Raw genomic sequence first — 19779 nt, 5'->3', positions numbered from 1 at the left:
CCCGCCCTCGCAGGGCGCAATTGGTTTTCGCACGGCTTCGCCGCGCGGCGCCCTCCTTGCCAGGCCGGTGCCCAGCTTACCAGCCCCGCGCCATGGTGCACTGCGCCACCGGGGGGCTATGAAGAGCCAGCCCTGTATAACAGTAACTATACATAAACAGATTTGGATATTTGACTATGTCACCCTTTTGCCAGTGGGAGTAGAATTTAGTATTGGGTTATGGGGTCATAGTGCTCAAAGTAGGAGACACCTAATCACAGTGCTTTTGACCCTCTGTTGAAAACAAAAGCCATTAATCAAGCACTGTCTAATAGTCTTTAACATGCTATAGCAGCTGGCCATGTAAGAATTATCCCTGCTGCACACTTAAGTGACTGCCTCTTTTCTCATTCCAGTTGTAGAACAGTGGTGCAGAACCTGTGGCTCTCCAGATATTGTTATATAACTCCCATTATACCTCCTGATGTTATTGGTCTACAACTCCTATTATCTCTGACCATTGACCATGCTGCAGGAGCTGATGGGAGCTGAAGTCCAACAAAATCTGGACATCCACAGGTTTCCCATCCCTGCTTGTGCTTTTTCCAGAGCCTGTCAAGACTTTAAGCTGCTGAAGTCATTTGAACTATCTGCTAGATCAGAGTTTCCCAACCAGTGTGCCTCCAGATGTTTTGGGACTACAACTCCCATCATCCCTAGCTAGCAAGACCAGTGGTCAGGAATGATGGGAGTTGTAGTCCCAAAACATCTGGAGGCACACTGGTTGGGAAACACTGTGCTAGATGACCTGAGATACAGCAATAAGTCATTCAACCCAAGGAGAAAGACTTGGATTTTGTTCTGGTCTGGCTAATCTGCATGGGCGTAGCCAGGATTTTTTTGGGGGGGGGCTTTATGTTGTGGGGGGCAGAACCAAGTTACCTGTGTTGCAATTGGCCAATTAGTTAAGTAATTGTATTTATTTACTTGATTTAGGGGAGCAGTTCCCCCCACTATGCCCCGCTAATATGCATAGCACCTGGCAAACCAACACACCCACCCACATGTGCAAGCTTGTCAACTGCAATGTAAAAAAAAAAAAGGGTCAAACTACTGGTCTCATCTGTGATATTGCACAATGTTTATACACAAACATTCACAATGCACATGGGCATGGCGTACTACAAATGCCACCACCAGCCCTGTGCTATTGCAGATCACAAATCTGCACTAAGTGCAAATATATATTAGCTAGATTTATTTTTCTGTCCTTGCATCTCTAGCTTTGGCAATCAGGCAAGATAACATTCTGGGTAAGCCTGTAAAATTCTGTCAATAATGTCCATTTGCTTTGAAAATCAGTGAAAAGGTGTATTGAGAAGTGGTCTCATCATGATTTTGCACCTTTTATCCCAGCTTAACTCCCAGGCAAGCAAAAGCACATATTGCTTAAGAATTAATTTGCTTCAGCTTATGGAGATAGCCAGTAGCTAATAAGGGGTTTTTTAAGTGCGCTGTGGGTTAAACCCGCTCCGGCGGGAAGGTAAACGGCATTTCCGTGCACTGCTCTGGTTCGCCAGAAGCAGCTTTGTCATGCTGGCCACATGACCCAGAAGCTGTCTGTGGACAAATGCTGGCTCCCTCGGCCTATAGAGCGAGATGAGCGCCGCAACCCCAGAGTCGGACACGACTGGACCTGATGGTCAGGGGCCCCTTTACCTTTACCTATATCTATCAACAGACTATTTTGTAGGCCAATAAAACCTTATCTATTCACTAAGGCCTTAATGGGCCTTTCATATGATGTAACAGTTTTGATTGTTCCTTAAATATGGCAAATATAAATGTTTATACTCCAATGGTCTTTAAAGCATTTTAATTGATTACCTTAATTATTTTAATAAAGAAATTAGGCTTTAACATATAGCACAAGATTTTTTTTGTCTTAAACATAAACTAAGCAAAATAAAATAAACAATAGTTCATTTTAAAGCAAAATTAGATATATCAGAAAAATAAAATAAAGTAAAATTAACCAGGAAAAACCTTGAGGAATTCCAAAAATATTTAGAATCAGCAATGTTAAAGTTGTACACAACAAAACATACTCCAATCAATAAAATGCTTTCTCACAAGGATAGGGCTAATCAGAACCTGTGTTACCATATTGGATGAAATACAGATTCATTTGTCTGCTGATGGCAAGGCTTGCCTATATTCTTTTCTATTGATGTAGTCTACAAAATTAAATCAAACTGCAATAAACTTATCTAACTTGTTTTGACCTCTCATAACCCTTAGTTTATACATCCCTTTTTAAAATAAAGCTGTATCCCACACCATACAATAACAGTACAGTCATACCTCATGTTGCCTCCACTGTGGGTTGCGTTTTTCCAGGTTACAAACGCGGCGGACCCGGAAGTGTTTACTTCCAGGTTTCGTCATGCGCGCATGCGCAGAAGCACTCTATTGTGCTTTTGCCCATGTGCAAAAGCGCCGCTCGGGTTGTGGACTTTTCGGGGTGCGGACAGCACCCTGAAACGGATTGGGTCCGCAACCTGAGGTACCACTGTATTCTAGCAAGTGCTATTCTAGTAGAATGCTATTCCTAGTAAATATTTCCCAAACCTTGCAATAGTAGGCCTTGCCACTATCAACATATGAACATTTCCTTATACTCTGATCCTTAACATCCATAAATAAATAAATAAAATTCATTGGGGCTTGATGTGAGGATTGAAAGATGTGCTGTTTGACTATTGCCTCAATTTCCTTGATTATTCAACACCTAACTATTGCAACCCCACTTGTGCTGGTAGGTGCCTGCTACTTGGCAGCCTCCCCTAGCACAGCAGGAAGAACCCATGGGTTATATAAGACAATGTGAGTGGCCTTAAGTACCACCTGTGTGGTAATTTCAGCAAGATTTCTCTATACTGTACTAAAAGTGAGTGGAAAGATGAACTCAATTTTCCAACGTTTGTTCCCACAGAAGCTATAAGGCATCAAACAAGTCTAAAATACGCTTCCATAAGAATTTCATAAATACTAAACACTGTGCTTTTAGTGGTCTCATAATTGGTTAATATAAAATGTTCAAAACTCAACAGTTTAACGGGTCACACTTCCCTTAATCTCTGGGTTAGCTAAAAAGGCCAAGTAGGCCCTACACAAGCAACCATGGTATCTTCAAACTTTTCCCTTAGGCTACTTTCTGTTGTTAGAGTTTTGTTCACATAAAAATCAAAGCGATGGAAGAGCCTCTTGACGCTCCTTCGGGCCGCTTGTACTATGTTTATTAAAGATTGTTCTAATTTGTTGTACACAGCCACAGTAACTTTAGGTAACTGTGCCCCTGAAGGACCAGGTGCACAGCCTGGGAGTTATTTTAGACTCACAGCTGTCCATGGAGGCGCAGGGCAATTCTGTGTCCACGGCAGTTGTCTATCAGCTCCATCTGATACGCAGGCTGAGACCCTACCTGCCTGTAGACTGTCTCGCCAGAGTGGTGCATGCTCTAGTTATCTCCCGCTTGGACTACTGCAATGCGCTCTACGTGGGGCTACCTTTGAAGGTGACTTGGAAACTACAACTAATCCAGAATGCAGCAGCTAGACTGGTGACTGGGAGCGGCCGCCGAGATCACCTAACACCGGTCTTGAAAGATCTGCATTGGCTCCCAGTACGTTTCCGAGCACAATTCAAAGTGTTGGTGCTGACCTTTAAAGCCCTAAATGGCCTCGGTAATGTTTAATAGATTATTTTATTTTTCTGTTGGAAGCCGCCCAGAGTGACTGGGGTAACCCAGCCAGATGGGCGGGTATAAATAATAAATAATAATTATTACTATTATTACTATTATATTATTATTATTAGGAGGCATATAGAAATTATTTTAATCAATATGCCATATCTGATATGATAAACCGCATGGAGCCTTCATGATTACAGGCTGTGTACCTGATAGCAGGATAAAGGTAAAGGGACCCCTGACCATCAGGTAGGTCAAGTCGTGTCCGACTCTGGGGTTGCGGCGCTCATCTCGCTGTACTGGCCGAGGGAGCCGGCGTACAGCTTCCGGGTCATATGGCCAGCATGACTAAGCCGCTTCTAGTGAACCAGAGCAGTGCACGGAAACACCGTTTACCTTCCCGCCTGAGCGGTACCTATTTATCTACTTGCACTTTGAGGTGCTCTCGAACTGCACCGCCACCGCCGACCTTCTGATCGGCAAGCCCTAGGCTCAGTGGTTTTTAGACCACAGCGCCACCCGCGTTGGATACTTGGGGACAAACAAGGCAGCATCCTTATTGCACAAGGCGCGTTTTCACAGCATCTGCCTGGCTGGTCAACCTTTGGGAGATGAAGTGCTGTGTTAAGAGGATCGCGGTCTGCGAAATGGTTCCGCTTCATGATGATGGATTCGAGAACTTGATTTACTGATTGTGAGGAAGCAGAAGGAGATCCTGACAGTTACTGGAAGGGGGGAGGAGGGGCAAGAAATGCACCATTAGCGTTAATACAACGCGCGAGACTACCGTCCGTCCCACGAGCTCTGACCGACTAACGAGATTCGCGGCAGGTAAATCAAACGGCAGGCAGGCGAAATGTTAAAACTGGAAACGGCGGGTGCTTCGAGCGGTGATAACAGGTGACACCGCGGCTTAGAGATAACAGCGCCCGAGAGGAAACCTGAGACCGGTTGGGTCTCTGTACCCCTCCGAAACCCCGCCTCCAACTGACTATATAACGAATAGCCCTGCCACCGCCCGCCCGATTAACGTCAGCTCGCCCTCTTTTCCTCATTGGCTGGTACGCGTGCGTCCTACTCGCCTGGTTGGGGAGAGGAGGAGCCGTCTCTTTCGTGCGCGCGCGCGCGCGCTCCAATGGCTGCTGCTGTTTCGCTGAGGGTGGCGCGCGCGCGCGCGGATCCCGTCGGGCGGGGGAGGCTGGCTGGAGGTGGGGCCTCGTGCTCAAGCACGCGCGGAGTAGCCGTTGGTCGGCTGTCCGGCCGGTGGGGAGGGAAAGAGGCGGTTGCTGCCCGTTGGCGCCTCGCTCGGGTGCCTCCCCCTCCTCCCCCTCTCGCGCTCCCCTCGCAGCTGAGGAGGCCATGAGAAGGCGGCTTCGGAAGGGGGCGGTGATGGCCGTTGCTGCTGCCGCCGCCGCCGCCGCCGCCGCCGCCACCACCACCCGGCAACTGCCTCCGTCTCCTTTCCTCCCCTCGGCCCCAAACCGCGGGGCTCTCCGCACCTGCCAGCCCTGAGGGAGGCATCGGCGCGCGTCCCGCCGCTGGAGAAGCGGAGAGCGAGGGCCGCCGCCGCCGCCTCCTGGCTCGTCCCTCTGCCGTCCTCGATGTCTCCCCCGCCGCGGGGAGCCCACCCCATCCGCGCCCCTTCGGCCCGCAGCGTCCCCTCGGGAGCTTGGTCTCACCTTCTCCGAGACTGGTGGCGAAGCCAGCCTCGACTCGCCGGGAGGCGGCACATCGACGACGGAGCCGGCCAGGCCGCCGCCTCCTCCACCAGCGCGGCGGGGATGAAGGCGGAGGCGGGGGACAGCAGCATGATCAACTTGTCGGTCCAGCAGGTGCTGAGTCTGTGGGCGCACGGCACCTCGCTCCGGCACCTCACCGGTAACGGCCCGGGCGCAGGGCGGGCGGGGGAGGCGTTCGGAGGCTGGGGCGGGCGAGGTTTGAAAAGCGGCCTGGGTTCTGTGACGGAGGGAAAAGAGAGGTTCCAGGCACTCCCATCCCAGGTGTCGCCAGAGTCTAAGGTGGGAAGCCTGGGGGGAGGGGCACACTCCAGCAGGGCAGGGAAAATGGTACCCGGGAACGTGTGGATGTAAAGTAGCTTCTGGTTCAAAAAGGCAGGTGAAAACGTGCGTGGCATCAGAAATGGAGAGTAAGGGATGGCATTAGGTTGGAGCTTAATAGGCAAGCTGGAGGTCAAAGGTTCTGACTTAGATCTATGGGGTGCTCAGATAACCCAAGGGACTTGATTGTGCACCTGTCTTCCTATGTTTCTTGCTGGGATGTCCCTGGGCCTTTTTGAAAAATTGCTGCTGTTCAGATCTGTGGCATCTGATCAGGGTATTTCCTGCAGGACCTTGTAGCAAACAGCTTATGCTGTCTGATCAACCAAATGTTGCCTCAATTAAAAAAACTTTTGGGGCACTTAAAATGTATTTTTTCTCTCCCCCCCCCCATTAGTGAAGCAACAGACTTCGTAAAAATGTACATTATTTTTAATACAAGCACTTAGTCTAGTTGACAAGCATAGCCTTTGAAGATGTGCACACCCTGCTTTGTTACACAGCAAGTGAAAGCCTGTTTTAAGATTCTGGTGCATGTATGTGTCATCAAAAATAAATATCTTTTTCTTCACAACTATTGCTTAATTCATACTAAAATGTATGCTGATTTAATCATTAATTGCTTAATGTCAGTTTGGTAACATTCCTCTTGCTATGCTTCTTCATTTAGAGAAGCTACATTTTTTTGCTTCTATTTCATGCCCTCCAAGTACCCAAACTGTCTAATGTGTTCAGTTAAAATTTTGAAGTTATAAGCGCATGCACATTTGCTCTTTATCTTGTAAAGAAACACTGCCTTGCAGTGTCAACTTTTCTGTTGACTCAGAAGTAAATCCTATTTTGTTAAATGGGACTGACATCAAGATAAGTGTGCACAGTTGTAGGCTAAGAATTGCATTCACTGCTGCTACACAAGCATAACAAACTCTAACCTGCATGGTGGGGCTTCCTCTTCTGTCCTACAGCTCCCAGTGCAGCCTCAAAATCTGTTACAGATTTAAGGAGTGGGGAAAGGAATGGAAGGTGTACAGAATGGGAACCCCCTAGGGTTGTAGATTGATGGATGAAGTGCATAATTAAAGGAAATTCACTGCCACAAGATGTGTTGATGGCCACTGGCCAAAGGGATTAGGCAGATTTCTGGAGGATAGGTCTATCAACAATGAGCAATTATATTTAAATGTGGAACGTCAGGGTTCCGAGGCAGGATGCCCCCAACTGCCACAAACAGTGAAGAAGAGCTTGTGGCCCTCATTCCCTCTTTGTAGGCTTTTTGAAAGCATCTGATTGGGACACTCACAGTATTGTGATTCATGGTCTGGCAGGGCCGTTCTTACATCCTCAGATTGAGCTCCCCATCTGTAATCATACTAGTCTTTCTGGTAGTGCAGTTAGGATGATTACTGATCTAATTTATGTGATGCTCTTTGAGCACTTAGTAAAAGTGCTGTATAAGTTTTATGCATCTAGCTATTCAGCACTCCATCTGGCACAGATATCTATTTGCCTGGATAATAAATCATATCTGAAGCATTTTCTTAGTAAAAAGGTTCACTTAAGGAAAGTAGTTCACACTAAGGAAACTACATGAGTATTGGATACCTGATTCTAGTACTATTTCACAGAATACAGTGGCCCTGATCAGTAAACAGTGGATTAGATGTGGTGTTCAGGTAAAAGTGTGTAGACAACCAAAATGCATCATTCTTTTTACTGGTATTTACTACAACATCAGGCAGTGCATAGTCTTTGGAACTCCCTGTTCATTTATATCAGGCATTTCACTATTGTTTAACATATGTTAACTTTTTTTTTTTTGCCTTTATCATTTTTTAATGAAGGATTTGAATTTTTCTTTAAACCACTTAGAAGTCTTCTATCTAGGAAGCAATGTGTACATTTTGTTAAATAAAATAACATTATATTGTCTGTTCATAAATGGTACGCAACATACTTATTTCAATATTAATTTATTTTGTTGAATTGTCCTGTTTTTCTGCCTTGGTACACAGACTGAGCTTTCCACTACAATTCTAATATTTATTTTGTGTGGCTATAGCCAGTTTGGATTCTATTAGCATATATATGAACTTCACATGATCTTTGCCCTAGTGCATACTTCCATCCTGACTCTCATTTTCCATTCCATTTGATATGTGGACGCTAGTTCACAAAATCTTATATTATATTTTTTTAGCTTTAAGATGCCAAAAGACTCTTTGATGCTGTCAACATGCAAATACTCTACTGGAAATTGTCTTCTATTTTCTTGCCCAATCAACTAGTCTGGACATATGAAGATTGGCAGTGCATGCTGCAGCCACAGCAGCCTGCAGCATAGTCAGGATTATAAAGGATTCACTGGGTACCATTTAATTTCTAAATTAAACCTCATGATTCACCACCACTACTTACTTCATTTGTATCCCAGCATTTTTCTCAAGAAGTTCAAGGTAGTGTACATGATTCTCCCCCTCATCAATTAATTCCCCCAACATGGGGGTAGGTTAGCTGAGAGGCAGTGACTGGCCCAAGGTCACCCAGTGAGTTTCATGGCTGATTGCATACAGTGGTGCCTCGCTAGACGAATTTAATTCGTTCCACGGGTCTTTTCTTATAACGAAAAATTCGTCTAGCGAATCCCATAGGAATGCAGTGAAATTTTTTTGAATTTTTTTTTTTGCCCATAGGAACGCATTAATTGAATTTCAATGCATTCCTATGGGAAACCGCGATTCGCTAGACGAGTGAGGCAACCTCCACTAGAAAAAAACCTTTCATTAAGCGGAAATTTCGTTAAGCAGGGCATTCGTTAAGCGAGGCACCACTGTATTTGAATCCTGGTCTCCCCGGCCCTAGTCCAAAACTCTTACCACTATACCACACTGGGTTTCGGGCCCTGAGGATTTCAGCTTCTATGGCTCCAGCTCACAAAGGTGAACACTTAACAGTTTTGATATACTGTACAGTACTTCTAGCTAATCCTCCATGGTTCTCTCTTGGAAATAACTGCAAACTTTTAGTGCTAGTTTATATTTTATCTGTTAGTTAATTGTATCCTAAACAACTAAAAGAGAGTGGGGTGGAGAACTAAATTTTTGGAAAGTTTCCCTGCCCGATTGCCAAGGAAGCATTCAGCAAGTACCGGTATGTTGTTTTTGTTTGGTGTGTTTTATTTAAGGTTCTTTGAATGAAGAAATTGGGATATATTTAGACTACTTTTAAATAAACCAGACATAGTATACATTATTATTATTATTATTATTATTATTATTATTATTATTATTATTTGTAAACCACTCTTCATCTACAGATCTCAGGGCAATTCACAATGTAATAGAAATTGATACATGCAGTATAATATAATACTTAAATCTGAGAACTGTCTGTTTGATCTGAAGTAAGTTTTGTTAAAGCAGCCTTTGGCTAACTTAAGTCTCTCTCTGTGAGGCGATACATAGTTTTATGAATTGGTTTCCTTTGGTGAAAGATTTCTGCCTTTTATACAGCTAATTCTGTCTCCTTTTGAGAATATGCACTGCTTCAGAATCAGTTCTCCCTCAATTAGCTAGTTTCTGTTTTCATAGTTTCAGAACTTTGACACTTCTTCTCAGTGCTAGTTGCATTTAACACTAAAGAACAAAATCTATTTTTATCCAGCATGTGTACAATATGTCCTAGAAAGATAAAGTTGGTTATTTAGGACATTCAGTGATGAAAACTATTGTTGGAATTTCCTCACAATTTCAAGTTGGTCTAAATAGCTGCTATGTAGCATTCATTCTTCAGGGTTTAAATATTGTTTCCACTTTGATACCAATTGGAAGCAATGTATTCTTAATTTAAATGTTCTTGGCATCATCAGGAGGGAAAAAGCTCTTAGTTTGGCAGATTGCTACTTTTAGAGATGCTGACATGTTTAAAGGTGAATGACCAGTAAAATTTCAGAAGGGATTAGTATTTACTTATTGCCCCCTCTAAGGTAATTTGTTTTGGCTAGCTGTCAGAAATTGTTTATAAGTACTGTACTGTATAACATAGATTAAAAAATTGGAGCATTTTAAATTTGCTCAAAATAGTTTGTTAATAGGGTGTGCAGAGAAATGGGCAGCGGACAGCATAATAGAAAGTAGAATAAAGTTATTAAATAAGTATTATGTCTGTGCATACTTTTGTATCTCTTTATAATTCCTCAAAATATGCAGTGATTTTTTTCTCTTTGATTTAATCATTTTTTTTCTCAAACGTTAACCTGCTCTTTGATTACTTTCTTCCAGAAATGTGGTACTGGGTTTTCCTCTGGGCTCTCTTCTCCTCTCTCTTTGTCCACGGTGCTGCAGGAGTTTTAATGTTTGTGATGCTGCAGAGGCATAGACAAGGGAGAGTAATCTCTATCATTGCAGTCAGCATTGGATTTCTGGGTTCTGTAACTGGAGCAATGATAACCAGTAAGTCTTAAAATGTTCAAATACTTCTTTTTGAAGATTTTTTTAAGCTGTTGTAGCAAATGATTTTTGGTTCATTACACTGGAGTTCTGTGAGGCTTACAGCTGCTGGGATTGTTCAGTGGCTGAGGGAAAGGCCATATAAAATTGCCAGCCATGATTTTTCATATTTCTCAGCTTTAGGAGGAAGAGAAGCAGGGTGCCGCCACAGAGTCAGTCTCCCAGTAGTAGTGTCGCTTCTTCTTCCCAGGGTAGGGCAGGGTAATTTTCTAAAACAAGCTTTTTAAATCTGCAGCACTTAACTCCTCTGTCAGGTTTTCTTTGGAGCTTGTTAACAGATAGCTGTGGAAACTAAGTCCTGGTTGGCACATAATGCTAATCTGTGGTTTATGAAGTTGCAATTTACTAGAACCATGTTTTGTTTGATCCTTTGAACCCTGAACTAATTCTGTTCTAAGGCATGGCTTATGTTCACTTATGATCTTCTGTTTGTCTTAACTATGGCTTGGTGTTACATAAATCCTTCTCTACCTATGATTTGATTGGCCACCCACCCCAGACTCCCATTAAGTTACAAAAGGCTTGAGACAAGAGCCTCTGGAAAACAAAACTTTCACAAATCAAATCATGGTTTGTTTGGTCATCTGCAGGTCAATTTGTGGTTAGCTCCTGGTTTGTTAAACAAACAGTGGTCTAACATTATGTGAGAGCTATGTCAATGAGTGCTTAATGTTTGACAGTTAGAATTAAAGATCTTAAATTTCCAGAAATGTTGAAACCTTGAGAAAAAGGCATACATTTGGAGAGGGTGTTGGAGAAAATTGAAATATATTATCAAACAAAGTTAATTTACTTTTAAAACAATATAAAATGCATCATTTTAAACTTAGTTACAATTTGTAAAACTTGGCATATTTATGGCAGTTGCAAAGCATGTTTACGTTTACTGGACTTTACTCCCTGGTAAGCACACAAAGAATTAGACTAGAAGGTATAAAGGCATTCATTTTTTACAAATAAAATGTAAAATATACCCAATATTAGAGATGGAAGGCTGCAAATAGCTGCACCTTGTGCTAAGCAAATATATAATAGGTTTGTTCCTGTTTGGGAAGGGTGCGGGGAGTTGAAAATAGAAACGCTCTTTTGCTTGCTAAAACAATTGTGTGTCATTTGGACAGAAACTTTCATTTAGTCACAATATTAAAGAATAGCAGCAAATTTAAATACAAAGTGTAACTTTTACAACACTGAAAATACTGAACTCTAGATGCAGAAACACATCTTGGATTTGAACGTGGTATATGACTACAGTATACACAAATTATCCTTCTCTAATGCCTTGCATAAACATTTTCATGCATGTAATGAGTGAAAAACATCCTTGTCATTTCCACTTACTATAAAATTAAAAAATATTCTGTAGTTTCCCCCTCTGGTATCCCACCAAATGTTATTCTTCCTTCCTCCCCCCCCCCCAAACCCAATGTGTCATCTGGTAGAAAAAACAGGAGAAAAAAAGATATAATTTACTGGGGGTCCCCCCCCCCCAGCATTCCCATTTCTAGTTAGAATACATTTTGAGGAGGAGGATATGATCAATGGCTACTAACCATGATGGCTGTGTTTTACCTCCACTGCAAGGGGATTAATGTCTGTTTCTGGTTGTTCAGGGTATATATAAATTTATTCAGGTAGGTAGCCGTGTTGGTCTGACGCAGTCGAAATAAATAAAAAATTGTCCAGTAGCACCTTAGAGACCAACTAAGTTTGTTCTGGGTATAAGCTTTCGTGTGCATGCATCCGAAGAAGTGTGCATGCACACGGAAGCTTATACAGTACCCAGAACAAACTTAGTTGGTCTCTAAGGTGCTACTGGAGAATTTTTTGATTTTTAAATAAATTTAGTGATACCGCACCATCAGTGTTCATTGTAGAAGTAGGTTCTCTCTTAAGAAAGTTCAGGGAGAATAACAAAGTTGAACACAATACTGACTAACTTAAAGCTTCACAGTGTCAGTCTTGCAAATACAGTACTAGCATTTAGATAGGGCATGTAAACTACTGGTTTATTTGATTATTATTTATCTGTGACATTTATATAACCCCCTGGTCAGGCTTACAACAAAATATTGGACACAGTCTAGCTAAAGATAAGCACTTTCAAGACCCATTAATTTGAATGTGAGAGTTAAACATACATCTCCCATTCAGTTCAATGGGACAAGTCCTTAATATTAGCGGGATCAGGCCAAATGTAATTAAAAAGTAACATTAGTAAATTTTGGTCCTAAAATGTCTTAAACTACAAACCTTTTACTATTTTTTGTGGTAACTTCATATTTCTCCCCTTCCTTGTGATTCTCTAGGTGCAGCGGTAGCTGGAATTTTCAGAGTAGCTGGAAAAAGCATGGCTCCTTTACAAGCACTGGTGTTTGGAATTGGCCAGACTGTACTGACACTAATTATATCCTTCTCAAGAATTCTTGCTACACTTTGAAACTTCTGTGAAAACTTAGTTTATAAAAGGAAATGGTCTGCAGTGAAGCTTCCCAGAAGTTGTTCCAGTAGCTGCTGGATTTGAATTGCAAGGAGAAATATTTGGTATGTAGACTTCAAACCTAGAGGTTCCGCCAAGGAGTTCCCTCTAGAGTCCAAAAATGACACACTACTGCACTGCACCTAATGTGCCTCTGTCACAGGCAAGGTGTGATCAATTTAGGAGAAGCTGCAAGATAAAGCACCTTGTGAAGCTGCTAATCAGGCAAATGGTGATGTGATCATTGTTCATAACAGTATTGGGGGAAATACATGGGCATTTCTGAAGAATGGATCATAAATGTGCCAAATGCAAAGTTGATTTGTTTTTGTTTTTTAAAAAATATTGATAGTGTGACCATTTAAACGTGTAGTATTTGAGTGCAGCAAACATAGTTCAACAAAAATTTCAGGTATACCAACAAGGCACTAACTCCATCTCAGTGCAGAAATTTATCAATTCCTGTGGAGGACAAAGCTGCTTGAGTATTGAATTTATTAGCATTGCTGGGATTTAGTGACTGAAACAACAGTCTGGTAAGGACATGAATGTGATTGATCCAATGTAGGAGCTCCTTATGCAAGGATTTAATTAGGATATGTCACATTCACTAAAAGCAGCCTTTCAGTAACATTATATTATGCTTTTGATATTTTATCAAGTTATGGTATGTCCCAAATTCATGGTCACGGATTGGAACAAAGGCTGTATGGGTCAGATGACTAAAAAAGGTTACAAAAGGAATCCTACATTATTTCAAAAATATATTTGCTTTGACCTTGATTGTTGAAACATTCAGTAATGCTATTTTAAAACCAAGAAGGGGCCCCAAGTCTTGAAAAGTATGTGTTTACAGTATGGTCTAATCTAAAGTAAGTTAAAGATAGATGGGGAAAATAAAAATGCAGTTTTTCTATGTGATTAAGTCAGGATTCTGAACAAATGTTTATTCTAGTAGATTATCAGTATCCAAAGGGAGAGAATTTAAAATCTTCCTATTTCCCAACCTTGAGATAATTTGGGGATGATTATATGTGACTTTCATATGCTTAGCTTCCAGTAGACCTGTTCTGTGTGTGTTGTTTTAGCAAGAGCAGCAGCGGTGGTGTGACTGTAATGTCTTTATTGTAACATGTTATAAAGTGAATAAAGAGAAACTACATGACACTATCTAAATGTAAGTATTGGGAAGGAGTGAATTAATAGTATCTTTGGGCTGATTCACACACTGTCCTTTCAGTGAGTATGCACATGTAATCAGCATGCACAAACATGCCTGTATTAGGAGCTGAAAGAAGGGAGCAGGCTCCCTACTTCTGGAAACCAGTGCACAGGTGGCAGTGGCTGGAGAATCCAATTCTGCATTTACCAGAAATTGCTAGATGTTGTCGCTGCTCAACCACTGCACCTTTTTCAACAGCACCTCAGTCACTCTGCTGCTGGTGCTCTTCTCTAAGTAGAGTGGCAGTAGCCAAGAATCCCTTTGCTGGGAACTTAGGAAAAACAAGGCATATGCAGTCAGAGAGGATGACTTTAGCTGACATTGCCTTTTCTACTACAGTACTTTTGGCTGCTCTAATACAGGTGGTAGTAGGGCTTGATTCAAGGTATTCCTTCACTCAGAGTGCAATGTGTGAATTAGCCCTTAGTTTTCTGTTCAAAATTGGCAGTCTGTACATGTCTCTACCTTCCTTCCGGGTGTATGACCACAGGTTGTCATGACAGCAGAAGTTAATGCCTACAGAAATCATAACTGCAGCAATAACACTTTGACAGCACAGTGCTTTGTTCCACAACCTTTCTAAATATTGTGGCAAAATCACAATTTGTAGTTGTATATACTAATAAATTATCACTAGAGGCTATTTTGCCTACTTTGGTCTAGAGAAAACACTTAAGACATTCATTATTATTCTGTCTTCATTCTTATAGTTGTAGTGATAGGCTGCTATCCTGCAAGGACCTATGTATAACTGGAGCTTCTTCACAGTTGTGTGATTGCAGACTTTTGTTTGCCATACTGACGGGTGGAAGCTTTGTGCTTACCCAAGACTCTAAATCAAAGTCATAGGGGAAAGGAAATAGCATTAATACTAGGAGGTATTTAAAGAAACATTGATATATTTTGTTCTTTGTTTCAGGTAATTTAATTTAAATGCCAAGGCACATTCTAAACCTACACTAGTATAAAATGCTACTTTAATTTATAGTGCCTTGAGTATATGTTAGAAGGAATTTTCTAGTCCATTGTCAACTTACTGCTGTTTTGTCTCTGCCATTAGCTTGCATTTGATGATAGCTTGTGGTAGTGGTGTTAAAATGAATAATAGGAAAAAACTTGGAGAAATCACTAGTGCTACCTGCCCCAGTTCAAGTCAATGCAGAAAGGTTTTTTGTTTTTTAATTATAATTTTTATTGACTTAAATATTAAGCACTGTATCTTCAAGCCTTTGGAGTTATATTGGTTTCATATTTTATTGAGCATTAGAACATGCTGTATGTGATACTGTTGTGAATGTTGTATGTGAAGTTGTCTAATGTCTAGTGTTATATGTAGTGGTGTAATGAAAGCTGCAAAGCAAACACTTCTCAGGCCCCAGTACTGAAGTAGTTATGAAGACTATATATGTAAATTTCTAAGTCGATAGACTTTAGGGCTATATGAAGAAATGTATTTCTGTACTGGAGGCTCAGATGCTTCCTATGTTTGTGGTTGCCTCATTCTGACCAAACTCTTACACTTTTCATGAGAAACAAATCCCATCAGTATTAAGGTTAGGTTAGGAATAACTTCAAGGCTAGATATGCACTTTGTTAAATATTGCAACATGTTCATTGGGCAGCAACAATACAGCAGGTTCTGAGTGGCCATCTAGAAAAGGGTCTGCCCAGAACTGCTTTGTAACAGGAAGCAATCGTAGATCATGACTCGTTGAACTCAGCTAATGAGTTGTGTTTTACGGTAGATCAGTGTATAAAATGACTCTTTTTCTATCAAAAATGGTAAATAAAATCTCTTTCAGTCACTGTTTGGTAATGAATACTAAAAGGATGTGCTTTATCCAAGGATAAGTATGGCACTATGCCTTTGAATAGAATGCATAACATTTGTATTTTGAAGCAATTGCAGAGTTAGTCGTTTATTGCATTTTAAAACCAATTTATATTTTAAAAAACAATGAAATAACAAATGAAAGTTTCTGATAGCAATATTCTGTATTCGGTTTTGAAAGTAATGTGTAAGGAGTAATGTTACTAGGACATTTTTCATATGTTAAAAAGGGTGGGTTTCTTCTTTCATGCAAGTTTAGAGTGGTGTGCTTTACTTAAGGGTGAAATCCCCGTTGTATGAATAGAATTACCTGAAATACCTTCAGCTGCTACAGGAAATGAAGGAAATCTACACCAATATTCAAAAATTTATCTGAGGAAGTGATTTAACATGCTACTTAAGAAGCATTCTAAAAAGAATCCAGTGTAAAGTTTATGCAATACCAGTATTTGACCATGAACTGAATTACTGTTTGAGAGCAGTTTTTTTAAAAAAAAAAATTCCAGATAATCTGCAGGTTTTTTATTTTTAAGACAGCTTAAGTTTCATGAACTGATCTCTTAACATGTTTAGCAATGACAATTTAGAAAACTTTTTCAAAACCACAGGTAACATTATGTTGGCTTAATTTATGAACATATGGACCAAAGAGGTGGTTAAGTATTCATTGTATTTATCTGTAATATAGCATTTTAAATATATTTTTCTTGATTAAATCTGAGGAAAGCAGTAGTGTTTCCTCTTCTGTTTTGCACTTTGCTATATTTTGTTTCAGTATGATAAACTTATTTTTACTTGAAGCTTGCATATTTTTGTTGTATTGTAGTATAACCAAGCAATCAGCTCTCGGTATAATTAAACAGATTTTTAAAAGTAGTTATGTTTGAAGTTTATTATCCATTTGCATGGATAAGTCAATTTTCTTAAGCCTCCCCCCCCCAGTATGTTTAAGCCTAATATTTTAAGGCATTGTTTTTGAGCATTTTATCCAAATTCTTGCATAATTGCACACAATGTGTTACATCCAGACTTAGACATGCTTAGAGTAGACACATTGATTTCAACCCTATAGCAAATTAGAGAAATGTGGATCCAGATCCAACAAGCACATGCAACTTCTCCTTAAAAATATGATGCTACTTCAGGCCTCATGTTTACTGCTACTGTGGATAGTTGAGAGATTTTGAAGCCTCAATGCTATATGGTTCTTTCCTTATGAGCTTGACTAGAGTGCAGCCTTAAAACTGCATATTCTGTACTTGTGCTCCCGATCAAACATGAGACACAAACTGGTTCTGAAAAAAAATACTTTGTAGAACTCAAGCTTTTCCAAACTAGCACTCAGTTGTGACTGAAGGTGCACAGACAATGAATAGGGGCCACAATATTAGAAAAATTGCTTTTTGTATGGCTCCTGAGGCAAGTGCATTCCTCTTCCATTCAGATTAATGAAGGTGAACAAGTGAAGAGGTAACAAACAAAAATATGTGAAATAGTTAATTTTCTGTTTACTACAAAAGCTGGAAATAAAAGAATGTGGGGCAAGCTGGAGAAAGCTCCCAACATATAACAAACTGCAGGTTTTCTTCCTTATTCTATGCAAACCAGATTGGTACATTTACTTCAAAGATTTGTTTGAGAAAAGTGTCCGGACACATTTGAGAAACCACCTCATAGGTTTGACAAACACATTTAAAAGTTAAAACTTATTTTAAGTTAATATAAAATTATTGAAGTTTGAAATGGGGCATTACCTGTTTGAGGCCAACTCTTGTATTTTGAGTTTTTGCTAAGATGTTTCTAAAGTGATCATTGGCAATGCTGAAGGCATTCTGGATCATATGTCTGGCAATTGCTACTAAATGTTTTCATATACAGCTTTCTTCTGTAGTTTGTGCCCTTTCGTTTACAAGAGCTTGAATCTGCCACTTTGCTCCATGATGCTTATGAACAGTTCTCTTTTCAGACCCTTAAATTTGTCTAATATGGGGGAGAAGTTCTTGTTTTGGAGAGAAAGGAATGAAAACCTTGGAGCCTTCTCTGAGAGGTTCTAAATGATCCCAGAAACTGTTGGTCAGGTGCATCATAGACACACCTGTTCCATTCCATATGGCACTGAAGAATACTTTATAGGCTAATCAGATAGCCTCTGCACATGAAATGGCATGCTGGTTATAAGCTGCTTTAAAATCCTCCCTGCTCTGTATGTGATTGCTCAACACAATGATCAAGTGATTTCACACACACACACACACACACACACACACACACACACAACTGCAATAAATGTTTTCAGTGTGAAGAGAAAATACCATTCTATGCATTATAAGTTGCTGAGTTAGTGAGTCGGTCATGGAGGAAAAAATGTTTGTTTGTTCATATTAAATTTCTATATTGCCCTTCATCCAAAAATCACAGGGTAGTTTACAATATAAAAACACAAAAAGTATCATTGTAACAAACAAAAAAAGTAACCCCCTTCCCCCAAAGTTTTAAAGGCCATAGATTGTTTAGTTAGCCAAAGGCCTGGGAGAAGAGGAATGTTTTTGCTTGGTGCCTAAAGATATGTAACGAAGGTACCAGATAAGCCTGGGGTCGGCAAATTTCTTTAGCCGTGGGACGGTTCACTGTCCCTCAAACCTTGTGGCGGGCCGGAGAAGCGGCACGGGGGGGGGGAGCTAGAAGAAGAGGCGAGGGGGGTAAATAGTCCTCCGCCCCAGCCCCAGCCCCAGCCCCAGCCCCAGCTGCTGTGCTTACCTTCCCAGACCCATGATCTGAGCACCCCTGGCCTCTTCCCCCTCTCCCGGGAAGGGAAAGCGGGAGCCCTTCCCCGTCACTTCAGCCTCCAGGAGTCTTCGCCAGGCGCCGCATCTGGCAGCGGGCTGTGTTCAGGTCCACTGGGAGCTGGGCCGCCAGGCCGGGACTTGTCGCAGCCGCCCTCCGGCTTCACCACTTCACTATGCGCCTGGCCTCTCCCGCAGGGCTGGAGCTCGCTGGGTAGCGCGCTCGCAGTGCCTCTGCGGCTCGTCGTCCTGCTCTTTCCCCAGGGCTCCCACAGGCAGGATGGTGGCTGTAGCCTGGCAGCCCTCAGCGGGCCGCAGGGCAAGTCTGTAGCTGGTGTGTATGGGGGGGGGAATGATGCCGGGGGAAATTGCGGTGCAGGGGGGGGGAAATGAACAGAATCCCCATGGCCCACCCTCATCCGTGGGCTGGATCCTGAAGGCAATTGGGCCGGATCTGGCCTGCGGGCCTTAGTTTGCCAACCCCCAACATAAGCCTCCCAGGGAACAGCATTCCACAAATGGGGAGCCGCTGCAGAAAAGGCCCATTCTCGAATTCCCACCCTCTAGACCTCTCATGAATGAGGCAAACAAGGAAGGGCCTTGGATGACAATCGCAGGGTTGGGGTTGGTTCATAAGGGGAGAGGTGATCCTTGAGATATTGTGGTCCTGAGCTTTATAGGTCAAAACCATCACTTTGAATTGGGCTAGGAAACTAATTGGCAGCCAGTGTAGTTGGGCTAGGATTAGGGGTATATGCACAAATCCTCTTGCCAGAGTGAGCAACTTGGCCGCTGATTTCTGCACCAACTGACGTTTCCAAACCATCATTAGAGGCAGTCCCAAGTATAACACATGGCAGTAATCTAACCTAGAAGTTACCAGAGCATAGAGGATAGTAGTTAGGCTAGCCCTGTCCATATAAGGGCACAGCTGGGCCACCTGCCATAGCTGATAGAAATTACTCTGGTTTGGGGAAAATGTATCAAAGCACAGCATTGCTTAATCAATTACAGGCTAGATAAGGGTTGTGGCCAATGTGGCTTCAAAAACCAGCAGTAGGAGCACACTTGATGCAGAATAAACAGTAATGTGTGTGCACAGCTTTAGTCTTTATTTAACTGACATCTTGCACTAGCAAGTTGACAAATGAACACTATGTAAGTTTAGG

At 41.7% G+C, this 19779-nt stretch overlaps 1 protein-coding gene across 1 annotated transcript; it reads left to right on the top strand.

Annotated features, from left to right (window-relative positions):
• The first annotated feature begins 5250 nt into the window (after window positions 1-5250).
• On the top strand, window positions 5251-18972 carry TMEM170B (transmembrane protein 170B). Its single transcript, XM_035125517.2, has 3 exons — window positions 5251-5611; window positions 10068-10238; window positions 12605-18972. Exons 1-3 carry the CDS (start codon window positions 5335-5337, stop codon window positions 12733-12735), a joined length of 579 nt encoding a protein of 192 aa, XP_034981408.2. The 5' UTR covers window positions 5251-5334; the 3' UTR covers window positions 12736-18972.
• The last annotated feature ends 807 nt before the right edge of the window (window positions 18973-19779 follow it).

Source organism: Zootoca vivipara, chromosome 8 (assembly GCF_963506605.1).
Source record: "Zootoca vivipara chromosome 8, rZooViv1.1, whole genome shotgun sequence".
Lineage (NCBI taxonomy): Eukaryota > Metazoa > Chordata > Lepidosauria > Squamata > Lacertidae > Zootoca > Zootoca vivipara.
The sequence above is the reverse complement of the archived record's forward strand: the minus strand, read 5'-3'. Positions and strand labels throughout refer to the sequence as shown.

Coding starts and splice junctions, on each gene's coding strand:
- TMEM170B (XM_035125517.2), top strand. CDS start 5,335: ATGTCTCCCCCGCCGCGGGGAGCCCACCCCATCCGCGCCCCTTCGGCC. Junction 5,612..10,067: donor CTCGCTCCGGCACCTCACCG/GTAACGGCCCGG, acceptor ACTTTCTTCCAG/AAATGTGGTACTGGGTTTTC. Junction 10,239..12,604: donor AACTGGAGCAATGATAACCA/GTAAGTCTTAAA, acceptor GTGATTCTCTAG/GTGCAGCGGTAGCTGGAATT.